General features: G+C 18.1%; 1 protein-coding gene across 1 annotated transcript; it reads left to right on the top strand.

The window, feature by feature from the left end:
- Positions 1-253: 253 nt before the first annotated feature.
- PRELSG_0825500 (phd finger protein, putative) lies at positions 254-15127 on the top strand (the record flags this gene model as incomplete). The annotated part of the gene is made up of 1 exon (XM_028676331.1): positions 254-15127. The coding sequence occupies one exon, from the start codon at positions 254-256 to the stop codon at positions 15125-15127; it is 14874 nt and encodes a 4957-aa protein (XP_028532832.1).
- Between the last annotated feature and the right edge of the window lie 415 nt (positions 15128-15542).

Here is a 15542-nt window from a genome sequence, read left to right as displayed (position 1 = left end):
GTATTTATATATGTATATTTCAAACATAAATTTAAAAATATGAAAATTAAATGAAAATTAAAAACATGATATTTAAAAATATGAATATTTAAAAGGAATCAACTGGATAGAAGTTTAAAAAAAAAAAAAGCAAAAATGCTTTGTTCGTTATAAATTTAAAAAAGAACATTTTTTCTTTAATTTGTTCTTATTTTATTTTATTTTATTTCTTTTTTTTTTTAATAAACTTCACAGTAAAATAAATAATGAAGACATGGACATTAAAACAACAAAAAAAAGTTATCTAGATATTTTAAAATATTATAGCAAAGATGAATTTCGCAATGAACATATTTTTCATAACATATATGAAGAAACAAATAATAACTCTTATATTAAAGATGAGAGTTCCACATTAAATGTAAATGTAGAACTATTTTTTTCTTTGTTATTTTCAAATAAAACTAATTATTTTTATAACATAAAAAATAAATATTCTAATGAAAATGTTTATAAAAGAGATTTAGAAATTCATGAAGAAGAAAAACTAATAACCAAGTTAAAAAAGGGAAAAAAAAAAAAAGCAAAAAATATAAAGGAACAACAACTTTTTCTAAAGAATGGATATAAAAAAATTGAAAGTCATTTTTTCAGTAATACAAAAAATAAAACATGCACTATTTGTTTGATTAATAACAATTCAGAATACCTTGAAAGATGCAAAGGTTGTTCTTTGTATTTTCATGCATATTGTTATAAAACATTTTGTGACAACTTTAGTCTAAATAATTTTATTTGTGATATATGTTTAGAATCTAACAATTATAATAATTCAAAAAATGATATAAAAAGCTTATACGATAATTATAATAAATATCATTTTTCTTATTTAAAAGATGATGACATGAAAGAAAAAATTAATGAAGTAAACATAAGTAAAAAAAAAGAAGCATATAGTTATTTAAAAAAGGTTAATAAATATATAAGTGATAATGAGTTAAATAATAATTATAGAAAATTAAAAAAATTAAAATATCTAAATAAAAAAAAAAGTTTTAGAAACCTTTTAAGTAATGGATATCAATCGGATACAATTTTTAATAGAAATTTTTATTTATCAGAATATTATTATAACACAGATAATGTAAAAATAAAAAAAAATAAAAAATTGAATGGAATTATAACTCTCGATAATTTTAAAAATACTTCTATTAATTATACTTACGAACAAATAAAAGAATTTAAGGAAGAGTGTGGCGAAGAAATTAAATGTAGCATATGTGAAAGAACAAATAAAAATGTACTTATGAAAAAAAAAAAAAAGAATCTTTGGTTTCATTTATGTTGTTTATATTATAATGATATTACAAAAAACAATTCAATATTGCACGTTTATTTTGAATATTTTTTTTTTAATCATTATAACGAAGATTATTTTATAAATTTGTATAATAACTTAAAATCAGTAAATGACACTATAATCAAAAAAATTAAAACAGAATTGTTAAATAATTATAACATATTAACTAATAATCACTCATTTAATTTTTTGTTAAATCCCTATTATTATAATTTAACAATTAAGCAAATTAAAAATTTAATTTATTATAATTTTATACTAAATAACAATCAAATAAACCTAAATTGTTTCAGTTTAAATAGCAAATTAAATTATAACACTTTTTATAATAACGAAAATGATAAGGAGGCACACTGTAACTCAATTGATAATGATACTTTAAAAAATATTAATTCATGTAATTTTAATTTTTTACATAATGATATGTCAAATATGAATAAGGATAGCTTACTTAATAATAATATTAATAATAAAGAATTTTTTCAGGAAAGAAAAAAAGAAGATAAAAAGAAAGGAAATTTAACAAGCGTAAGTGATCATAATTTACAATATTATAAAGATAAAAATTTTATATATTGTAGCGACATAAATAACTATAATATTATAAATGAAGAAAATTATTTTATGAATGATTTATTATACATTGCAAATAATCATACTAAAAATGAAATAAATTTAAGCATAATTAAGCAAAATGAATATAATAATCTATTCAAAGAAATAGAACAACTAATATATAAAAGAGATTTTATTAATTTAAAGATATTAAAACAAATAAAAGAAAAAACGATAGAAGTCATAAAAAATAATAGTAATCAAATTTGCATATTCTGTAAAGAGTTTATCGGAATAAAAAGTAAATGTATGTTTCCTTCATGTTTTACGTATTTTCATGTCTATTGTTATTATAATAAATTTTTAGAAAATTGTAAGAAAAAAAAAAAATTATTTATTAAAAACAACATAAAAGAATCTAATTTTTATATAGTTAAAAATATAAATAACAAAATTAATATATTTCAAAAATATAGTAAAATATTAAAGAAAAAAAAACATTTACATAATTATAGTACCAAAATTAATAAAGATATATCTTATTTCAATATTTCCAATAAAGAATCATTGCATCATAAAAAAAAAAACATAAAAAATGAAGACGTTTTAAACAAAGAAAATAACGATTTAATTACTATTAATAATAATATATATTCCAAAGATGTCAGAAAAATGCATAATCATACTATTCAAAAGAAATTAAGTAATTCAAAAGATTATAATTCCCCTCAAAAAACGAAAAATAATAATATTAATGAAAATAATATTTTGCATAACTCAAAGAAAGAACACAATTGGTATCAGAATAATTGCAAAAAAAATCAAAACGAAGATGAATTAAAATTAAATTACTTTGATAATTCTTCGTACAAAGATATATTTGACAAATATAATGAAAATTTAAAAAAAGGAGGAGAATCTTGCAATGCTATAATAAATAAAAAGGAAGAATGTTACAATAATAAAACTTACACAGATATGAAAGAAAATAAAGAAAAAAAAGAAATTATGTATATAAATTTAAAAGAGAAATATAATAGTAATGTTGGTATAAATAAAAAAAAAGAAAAAATTAATAATTATTTAAGTTCAAATAAGTTGTGTAAAAAAGAATGGGATTTATTAATTGATAAAAAAAATAATACTTTAGGAAAGTTAGATAACAAGAATTTTAATGAGTTTGAAAAAGACATTGCACTTGAAAACTTTAATAATAAAAATTATGAAAAAGCATCATTATATTGGAGAAAAAGCTTGTATAGAAAGAAATTAGGTAATGAAACGAAATATAATCTTAAAAAAAAAAGCTATGATTCGTTCTATAATTGTAAAAAAATATTGAATGATGATAGATTATCATCAATCGATTTGTCTCTCCCTAATTCTAATGAAAAAAATATTTATGTATCAAAATTAGATAACCTTGATGAAGAATCATCATATGTATCATCACTATTTTCGTCTTCTACAAAGTACTTCTCATCATCAGCGTTAACTAACAAATCTTCCGTTAGATCATTGTCTTCCTCTTCAAAATCTTCTTATTCATCTATTCATTCGTCTATTAGTCCATCATCATCTTCATCTTCGTCTTTTTACTCCTCGTCCAATTACTCAAACTCTTACTCATATTCATCTTCCTCACACCCTACTTCTTCCTCCTTTGTTTCTTGTTTATCTTCCGTCTCTAGCAGTTCATTATATAATTTTAATGATTCATATCCATCTTCATGTGAAGATAATTTTAAATATTATAAAACGAAATTGCAATCAAGTAAGTTAAATAATAGATATAATGATATGAAAAAAACAAAAGATCATGAACGAAATGAAATAAAAAATGTAAATTATGAAAATGAAGAAGAAAATAATAATAATTTTCTCTCAGTTGGTTTACTAGCATGTAATTTAGAAAATGTAAATAATAATAATGTTTATATAAATACTATTAAATTAACAATGTGCCCATTACATAACAACGAAAAAGATATAAGAACTGTTATGAATTTAAAAATGAATACCTTAGGTAATAAAAAATATGATAATTTAAATAATATATTCTATCATTATTACAATTCTTTTTTACATTCTTTGTTTTTTTCAAATAAATATATTCATATAATGAACGAAGAAGAAGCAGAAGAATCAGAAAATAAAGAAAGAAAAGATATAAAAAATCAGCAGTATGTAAAAGAACAAGTAGAGGAGAGTAAAAAAAATTATGATAATGTTCAAGAAAATAATTATTGTATAAACATCGAAAATAAAAAACAAGCTTGTGTAAATAAAAGAAAATATAATATTAAATATAATTATGATAAAAAAAAAAATAATAATATAAACATAGAAAATGATAACAAAAATAATAATGAAACAAATCAAAAGAATGATGTTGAAACAGATAAGTTCTCTAAAAAAAAAAAAAAAAAAAAATTAAATAATTTATTTTCATATAATATTGATAAAATGAAGAATAATAAACAAAGCAATAAAATTTTTAAAAAAAACAAAAACGCAAAGGATGAATTCAATATAAAGAATAGCATCCAAATGTTGAATAGCTTAAAAAGTGAACATGAAAAAAATACAATTAATGATGTACCTTATAATAGACAGATATTAGAAAAAATAGAAATTAATACCATTAAAAGGAAAAAATCAAATAAAAAAGAGGAAAGAAAAAATACAAATGATACAAAATTATCTATAAGAGACTTTAATAATAAAAATGAGGAAACATATGGCAATTCCATGACAGAAAGTTATAAAGAAGATCATAATTCAAACAAGAATGAAAAAGAGAAAAAAAATCAGAGTTTAATAAAAGATAAAATAGAAAAAGAAAACAAAAATGAAAAGGAAGAGGAAGAGGAAAATAAAAATGAAAATGAAAAAGACAAAGATTTAATATATAAAATAAATGAATTTGATGAAATAAATAAAAATGATTATGAGAAACTTGAATATGTCAAAGATGATTCTATAAATGAAAGTAATGAAAAAAATTTACAGTCATTTATAAAGTATTTTGATAAAATTATTGAAAATGTTGAAACTAGTTCAATTATTAAAAACAATATATGTGAAGGTATATATTTTTTAAGACAACAAAATGGTTTGAATATTTTTCAGAAATTTAGCGGACAATTTAAAAAACATTTAAAAATTCAAAACAAAAAGAAAAAAAAAAAAAAAAAAAAAAAACATTTAGGAGATATAAGTATTCTGAGAAAAATAAATGTCGATATTCAAAAAGGAAATAATAAAAAAAATAATAATTCAGATCTAAAAAAAAAAGTTAATATAAACAAATATTCCTATTTATTTTATAGATTACCTTTATTTATTTTTGGACAGAAATATGTAAATGATGTAGATAATTTAAAAAGCATTTATCAAATTAAAAATTTTTTTCAACAAAATTGTGAATTTGATACTTCTGCTAATATTTTGTCGGTTATTGAACTATTAAAAAATTATGCAAATCATAAAATATTTAAAAAAAACGTTTTATCAAACAAAACACCAAATGATAAAGAAGAAAAATATAAGATTAATAATAATAATATAAAAGTATCAAGTGATAATGAAAATGAAATAACTAATTTGTATAATTTTAAAATTAATTCTGAATATAATAATACAGCTACAAGTTGTAATAATGAAAAAAATTCAATCAAGGAAAAGATGAATTTTGATGAAATTTTTTATTCGTCAGAAAAAATTAAGAATAATACTTATTTAAATGAAGATATAGATATGAATATGGAAAATATAGAGAATATGTTTTTTCTTAATAAAAAAATGCAAAATAATTCCTTAAATGAAATTGATCTTACTATCAGAGATAAGAAGTTAACAGAAATGAACACAGATGTATTAAATAGGAAGTGTTTTATAAATAGTGATAATTTGAAAAATAATGAAAACAATATTCTTAATAAAATAAAGTTTGAATATGGTAAGACTCTATATGCATATAATGAATTAAATTTGAATAACAAAATAAAAGGAAAAGTAAATAAGTTAGGAGATAGTAATTATAACAATTGTAATGATACACATAATACTTTTGCGAGCAATAAGAATAAAGATATTGATCATAAAAATACTAAGATAGTAGATGATGAATTATGCAAAGGAGCACTTTCACCTAATAAAAGTTTTAATATAGTATTTACTTTATTTGATAATGGGAATAATATATATCTTTTAATATATGAATCAGAAAAAGATAATAGGAAAAAATTTACAAAAAATAAGCAGTTAAAAAAAAATGAATTTAACAATATTGATTACTTTTTCAATGAGCTATATAATAATCTTCATCTAAAGAATTCAAATGAGAATATAAATTCTATTTTAGAAAATATTTTTTTTAATAATATCAATAATAATTATTATAGTAATAATAGTGAAAAATTAAACAACTTAAAAATTGATGGGACTGTATTAAATAAAAATATATTACAAAATATTTTGAAGAATTTTAATTTATTTAGTATTTCAAGAAACACAAGTATAAAGCTAGTGAGTATATTTGAGTTAACGTATTATGACTACTTATTTATTAAGAAACATAGATTTTTTTATTCAAAAAAAGGTGTTAAAATATATGATAACTGTAATAATTTATATGAAATAAAAAATAATGATAATGAAGTTACAGAAATCAAAAATGACGAAAATGAAAAACTAAAAAAGCACTTTAACTTATTATCACGTGAATTAAATAAAATTATAAATAATAATTATAAAGAAGACTATAATATATTAAATAGTAAAAGTATTATTGCAAATGATAATAATATCATAGATGAAAATGTGCATTTAAGAGATAACAAAATAAGTAATTTATCGAATATAACATTGCATAATTTAAATAGCTTTGAAAAAAAAAATAGTAACGTGAATATTTTCCAAAATACCAAAGTCTTAAATATTGATGGTAATAAAAATAAAAATATTCGAATAAATAAATATACTAATGAAAATCAGAAAAATGCAAATTTAAATATTAGCTACAAAAATAAAATTTTACATAAAAAAATATCCAAAAATATATATAAAAAGAAAAATAAGCATAAAAAAAGAAATAAAAAGTACTTTCCAATTATTAATAATACATTTCCCTTAAATAGTATAAATATAAATAATAATGATATCAGTAATAATACTGATTTTATCATAAATGAATATATAAATAACAAAACTTACGATAGTGATATAAAAGATTACTTAAATGATATAATTAATATATACAACAATTTCAATATAATTAATGGATTAGAGAATAATAATAATATTGATGAAAATAAGTTACTATTAACTAATTCTTTTAGTAACTATGATATATATAAGTTATTTTTATTAGATAATACTGAGTTAAAATATTTTAGCAATAATGAAGATAAAAAAAAATATTTAAAAGATATTTTTATAAATAAGAATATTCTTTTAAATTTTAAAAATTCTATTGTTAAGAAAAAGCAAATGGAATTTTTAAATGAAAATATAAATAACAAAAATTGTGAAGAAACAAATTACAATTTTCTAGATATCAATAATATTCTATGCTTTGAAGATAATAAGAATAAATTTTTAAAAAAAATGAGTAAAGATAATTTCGAAGAATTAAAGACAAATAATTATATAATTAAAAATGAAGAAGAAATAAATAATAATGATAAAATTAGGAATGAAGAGAAAATAAATAGTAATGATGAAGTTAGGAATGAAGAAGAAATTAAAAACATCAAAACAATTGATGTTTATAAAGAACTAGATAAAAATAAGAATGCAAATAACTGGGATACAATAAATAGTGAAAATTTCAATTTAACGAATAACAAAGATATTGTAAATTCTTTACTAAATTGCTACAAAACTAATGATACATTAAATATATTAATAAAAAATAATCGTACTTTTAATTCTAATTTCATTAAAGAAAATTCCAATAAATTATGCGATGATTCTAAAAACAATGTAAGCAATAAAATTTTAAATCATTTGAAAAATAACTTAAAAAAAGAAGAAAGAAAATTTTATGATTATTTTAATGTTAACAATTGTAATGAAAATTTCAATATGCTTATAGATAATAGTTATGAAAAAATTAAAAACTTATACGATAATCTAAATGAAGAAATTATAAAAAATAAAATAATTTTAATAAGTAGAATAATTGAAGAAAATCATATGTATAATTTATCAGATATACCAATTTACGTAAACTTTGTTTTTTATAAATATTCATGCGTTAATAACTGGAATAATTTAATTCATAATTTGAGGGATAGTTTTTTAAAAGAAGAAGCTCATTTTTTTAATATTAAAAATAATATAACTACTGATGATACAAAGAGTTCTGAAATTTTTTTAGAATCTTCAAATAACATTAATACTATAAGAAATGAAGAAATGCAATCAAATTGCACATTTTACAATGATAATAAAACTGCTAAACACATAAATGAAGAATATAAGCAGCATACTTCAGTAAGTAATATAAATAAATATGTAAATAATAATAATGAAAACGATGAATGTGATAATAATAATAATAATAATGATATAAATATCAGTAATATTAGTACAATTATTACTACTACTAATATTTCTACAACTAAAACCAATACTGCTACTGATGCCATTGATATTAGTAATCCACATGATGATACTAATGTTGTTAATTATAATAAAAATAACATTAATGAAACAAATGAAATAGCTAATAATTTAATAATAAATAAAAATGAAGCAATGCATAATGCTATATGCAGTGTTTGTTTTAATACAGAAATGAACAATATAAATATTTTATATAAATGTATAGGGTGCTCAATTTATATTCATAAGTATTGTTATGGTATATATCAGAAAAATAAAAATGATGACTTTTTATGTGATAAATGTGCGATTAGCAAATTTTTTAAAAAAAAATTACAAAATGAAGATTTAAATAAAAACATTGGAAATATTAAAAAAAAAAAAAAATTTAATGGTAATTATAATAGTAACATTAATAAAGATAATTATAACAATAAACTAAATGAAAATGATAAAGATCTTGATGATAATAGTAATATTTTATGTGATAATAATAAAGATTTAGATGATAATTTTATTAATAAATCTTTCGAAAATTTGAACTGTTTTATATGTAAAAAATATGGGGGTGCTTTAAAAAAAACAACATCAAAATCATTTGTTCATATTTTTTGTGTTTTATTTTTTATTTCGCATGTTTTCTGTTTAAATATTTATAATTTAAATTATTGGAATATTAATAATTTAAATTCTTTTGAAGATATATGTTGCATATGTAATCAAAGAGGTTTTGTTATAAACTGTTGTTATAACGAACACTTTGAAATAAATAATTCAAATAATACTACTAATAATTCTTATATAAAAAATAATAAATGCAGTAAATATTTTCATCCTCTCTGTGCATATCTAGAAGGATATCATATGAAAGTTGAAATATATGATGATAAGTTTATCACAACATTTTTTTATGATAATTGTTTTTCACTTTTTAAAATTATAACATATTGCAATGATCATCTGCCTCTAGATGCATATGAGAATAGAAATGAAGTTAAGAAAAAAAGAAACAAGTATTATATTAATAATGAATGCGTTTCGTATTTTAATTGCTGTGAAAAAATATTAAAAAAAAAAGATAACAATATTAATAGGTTTAACAAAGTTCAAAGCTTGCACAATAAGCAAAATGACAATATTGCTTCTTTCATAAACTTTAATGATACTAATATAAAAAAAGAGAAATATAATAAAAACAGTTCGATAACTAATTTAGACAATTCAAATGAAAATATTCAAAAAAATAATCTTCCAATTATATTTAAGAATGAACATAAATATGTTCAAGAAAATTATAAAATAATTACGAAAGAATATGGAAACAATGAAGAACATGAGAAAAATAAATTAGATAAAATTATAAAAAACAATAAAGAGATAGATAAAAAAAATACAAATTATAACAACAAAAACGATGATAAAAATAAAATTGAAAAAATTTCTAAAATTCATATTGATAAAAATGAAAGTAATGATATTGAGATAATTAAAATTATAGAAAATGATAAAAATAAGCATATAATAAATAATGTATCTTTTGAAAAGAGAAATAATGAGAAAAATTCAGAAGAAAAAACAAATTTATTTAATGTAAAAGATATAAATGTAAAAAGTATGAATCCTTTTAATAAGTCAGATGAAATTAAATGTAGAGTAGAAAAGAATAATGTATCAAAGAAAACTATAACAGAAAATTTATTGATAAAAAATTGTAGCGATAATAAAAACAGTTTGAATATATGTGATAAATCAAATAGTTATAAACATCAAACTCAAGAATCACGAATACATGAAACAGAAGGTAAGTTAATAGATTGTGATTTATTAAATAATAATAAAAATTCATCCACCAACTTATTAAATAATACTAAAATGAATTCAAAAATACTTAAGGAAAATGTAATAAGTAATAAAATTAATAATAACTGTAATGAATTAAAAGATTTAAAGGAAAAAGAAATGAAAATATATGACATAGATAGAATAGATGATAATATTAAAACAAAAGATTATTTAAAAAATAACAATAATAATACTTTAATTTCTCAAGACAAAAGAAATATTACTAATATTTCAAATGAAAAGTATACAACACAAATTCTAAATTTTATAGAAAATAAAAATAAATTAGAAAATTTATCATCACAAAAGAATTTATTATTTAAAAATATTGAATTGAAGAAAGAGGATTTACAAAAAGCCCATGAAAATTATATATTAGATAAAGATAATAATGAAAAAGATAATTATAAATTAAAATTAAAAATTAATATTAATGATGTTTATAGATCTTATAAAAAACTGATGAAAAAAAAACATGTTAAATATCAAGTTAATGGTATTTTAAAAAATATAGAAAACTGTGGTATAACAAAGTCGAAGAAAGAGAATAAGAAAAGTAAATATATGTCAATGAAGTTGAAAGAAGAAAATAAGGAAATAAACAATTCATATCCTAATGATTCTTTAAGTTACAATAAAAATAGAAAAAAAATAGAATTAGCAAAAAATGGAAATATTCAAAAAAAAGAAAATATGTCATATATAGAGGAGAATGTTCATGATTTAATAAAAAGCTATAATAATTATTCATATTATCAAAATTTAAGAAATAATGTTTTTTCTTTATATTTTATCGATAGAAATGTTAATGATTATAAATTGGTGGTTTGCTCAGCTTGCGAAAATTTGAGAAGTAAATTTTATTCTTCTCAGGAAAAAAATAATATATTAAATTTATTATATACTAATACATATTTTTTGCAAAAAAAAAATAAAATAAAAAAAAGTAAAAAAGTTTATTTTTTTAATTATTGTCATATTAATGATAAAAGACAAGAAATGCTTAAGTTAATTAATTTTAAAATGTTAATGGGATGCGAAAAATGTAGCTATTTTATATTAGAAAAAAATTTTTTTTTTCATTTGATTGATAAAAATTACTTATCTTCTTGTGATGATTCACTAGTTGTAAATACAAATTTGAATATGATCCAATTATATGAAAGTAAAAAAAATAAGGAAAATAATAAAATACATGATAGCTATATTCCAAACAAGAATTTAAGAGAAGATGAAGAAAAGGAATGTTTTAGAAAATGTTTATTTGAAGAAAAAAATAATCATAGTAAAAACTATGCTTCAGTTTATTTTTTTAAAAATTTCTGTGTAGAAATTTTCACACACAAATTTTTATTAAAAAAAAAACTTTTATTTAATGATACTATATTGAGATATATGATTTTTCATAATAAATATTCTGTTAAAAATAAGAAACACTACTTTAATACATCAATAAAAAGGGTTGATATAAAAGGATCTATTTGTAATATATGTAAAAAAAAAAGTTATTTCTTAATTAAATGCTCTTTTGAAAAATGCTACAAAGCATTTCATATAAGTTGCATAAATAAAAAAAGGCAATTTCATAAATTTTCAATAGAATTTAATATTAAGAATTCTTATCATATTTATTGTAATTCACATTGTTCAAATACTAATAATTTTCAAATAAAGTTAAATTTATTTTTACTCTTAAAAGTTTTGTTGAAATTAAATAATCCTTTAATAGAATATATAAAAAATAAATTTTATAAAAATAACATTTTTATTAATTATATATTAAACTCAAAATCTTTGATGAATTCAATGGATGTATATAGAGAAAAATCTGAAAATAAATCATTAAAAGAAAAATTATATTCAAATAAAAAAGGAGAACATTTTATTAAAACTTATAGCAAAGAAGAAATAAATTTATCAAATAATAAACAGGAAATCTCTTATGCACAAAACTATCTAAAGTCTTTGAAAAACATAGATAATTCAGTGGCGTTTACTAATGAATTAAATATGAATTTTAGAAAAAAGAAATTAAAATTAGAAGAAAATAAAATTTTTAAAATTACGAAAATAAAAAATAAAGAAAAGAAAATTATAATAATTTTTAAGTTTTTACAAAATTTAATAAATAGAAATTCTTTATTTATAAAATTGTTGAACGACAAATATTATAAGGAATTAAAAAAGAGTACTGTCAATAATATTATTTTAGAAAAAATTGAGATATTTAAATTATTTCTTTATTCTTTAATATTTTCGATACTCTATCCTAGAAATATGATATTTAAAATAATGGATTGTAGTTATCGAAATATTTTAAAAAATTATGATTCAGTCGTTTATAACTTTTATTATTTTATTTTAAATAATTATAAACTTATTAAAAAGAAATACTTTCAAAAAGTTAATATTTTTAATAACTTTCATTCTAACATTACTGAAAATTTAGAAGAATTTAACTTTGATAAATTTATTGAAAATTTTTTTATGAAAAAGGTAGTAAATAATATTAGAAAAGAAAAATATAAAGATATTAACAAACTAAAGAAAGTGAATAAAAATTCAAGTATAAAAAAAAAATATACAAACAAAAATTTTATTTCAAATGATGATAAAAATATAGAGAATGTAAACCCAAACATAGATTTAAAAATGAAAAAAAAAATAAATAAAAAGACAGGTTTAGATTTAAGTACGTTAAAAGCTGATAAAGCTTATCCTGATACTTTAGAAAAAAAAAAAAAAATAATAGAAGAATTGAACACCTTTTTTATATATGAAAAAAGAAAAAAGCCTAGCGAACCTTCTTTTATTTTTGAGAACTATGAAAGTAGAAATAAGGAATTTATAAAAGATAGTGAAAGTTGTTATTTGAAAGAAAGTGAAACTAAATTAAAAAATAGACACAATGAAAAAACAAAAAATGAAAACCAACATAATTACCAAAACAAGGAGGATATTAAAGAAAATTTTACTAATTTATTATTCGAGGATAAAATTATAAAAAATGAAAAAATTAGCAACCAAAATTATTTATTAGAAAAAAAGAAAATTGAAGAAAAATGCATGTTTTTAAATGAATGCAACAAAAAAAAGGGATCATGCTATAACGGAAACGATAAAGAATATAAAAAAAATTTAAATGAATGTAACAAAAAGAAAATAAATTTAAATGAATTTGATAAAAATAAACTTATTTTAAGTGAAAATATTAAAAGAAAAGATGAGGGGAATTTAAAGAAATTGAATAAAAAAAAAGTAAAAGGTTTAAATGGAAATAACAAAAAAAAGGAAAATTTTAATAAAATTGATAAAACAAAGAAAAGAAAATTTACTGAAAATGATAACATAAATATATCGCTTTTCAATGAAAACTTAAAAAAAAAGGAAAATTTAAGTGAAAATGATACAAAGGAAAATAAAGTAGATGGCACTCTAGTGAATTATTATAAAGAATATAATAAGGAATTAAAATTTAATAGTAAAAATAAAATAGACCAAAATTCATCATATAACAAAGAAAAAAAAGCAAAAAGCAAAAATCTTCATGTTGATCATAATAATAGCTTAAGTGATTTTGAGTACAAAAATTCTTTAAATCCTAGTAACTATGTTTTCATGGATACAAATATAAAATATAAAAAAAGAAAAAAAAGTCCATTAAATAATGAAAAAAATAATCAAAAATGCGAAATGCCCTATCTATTTAAGGAAAAAAAAAAAGAGATACTTTATAAAAATAGTAACATTAAACCAATTAATTGTTCAAACTATAATCTTCAAAGTAGTTATAGTTTAAAAAAAAAATATCTCACAATTAATAAAGAAGAAAAAAATAAAATTAAGAACGAAGAAATTAATATAGAAGTTAATTATAAAGAAAACAATGTAAAAAATGAAAAATATACTCATAAAAATATAAATTGCAATAGCATTAATACGAAAAACGAAAATACACAAGAAGAAATAATATCAAAAAAAAAAAATGATAAAGAATTAACAATTCAAAAACAGATATCAAAAAATAAATATAATAAAAAAAAAATTTTTAAATTAAATTATATGAAAAATAGTAGTAAAATAAATACAGAAAATACTATTATGAATACACTGACTAACAGAAAAAAAAACAAATTAAATGAAAATCATAAAAAAATAGAAATTATTGCCAAACTGGATGAAGAAAATATAAAAATAGATAGATATAATGATAAATCAGAAGAAACAAATAACAAGGATGATAAGAAAGATAGGAAAATGGATGAAATAAATGGTAAAAATAATGAATGTACCCAATTCTATAAAAATAATGATAAAACAGATGAGAATAGTAATGAAATTCATGAGAGTAATCATAATATGAATGAAATTTGTAATAAAGTGAATGAGAATAATAACATAAGAAATGAATGTTACAATACTTCAGAAATTTCCTTTAAGTCTATTGAAGAAGACAAAGATAAAAATAATGATTTAAAAATTAAAAAAAAAATAGTTGAAAAGGAATTTTTTTTGCCAGATGAAAAGAATGAAAAAAAAAATTTTAATAAATGTATAAAGAATAAGTATATGAAAAATGAAGAAAATAATTTTATTGATATTTTAGAATATTTAGAAGAAAATACATGTAATTATAAATGTTATTATAAAAATATAATTAATACATTGCATTTCAATAATGATTTATCGAATGATGAATATATTGAATATATTTTGCCGTTAAATGATACGAAAAAAGTTGGGATAAATGAGAAAATTATAAAAAGAAAAACAAAATAAAACAAAAAAAAAAAAAAAAAAAGAAAAAAATAATAAAACTACTATACATAATTTTTTTAAAATATATCTTTTTTGTAACAAAATTTCTTTCAATTATATATATAAATAGTACAAAAATAATTCCCTTCAAAAAAAAATTTGCTTTTAATTTATTAAATGAAAAAAAAAAAAAAAATACGAAATTTTTAATATTATTTGATCATCTATATTTTATTTTATTTTTTTATCTTATATTTTCATTTATTGATAGAAAATTTACATTGTTTTTTATTTTATGTATAATTTTTTTTTTTTTTTTTAATGTTTATTTAATTTTCTACAATGAATACATAAAAAAAAAAATTGTAAACTTTAAGTTGCATTATTTTTGTTTCAATGTTTTTTTATATAAAAAACTTACACAAATTTTTTCTTG

This window comes from Plasmodium relictum (genome assembly GCF_900005765.1).
Source record: "Plasmodium relictum strain SGS1 genome assembly, chromosome: 8".
In the NCBI taxonomy this organism is placed as follows: domain Eukaryota; phylum Apicomplexa; class Aconoidasida; order Haemosporida; family Plasmodiidae; genus Plasmodium; species Plasmodium relictum.
The sequence above is the reverse complement of the archived record's forward strand: the minus strand, read 5'-3'. Positions and strand labels throughout refer to the sequence as shown.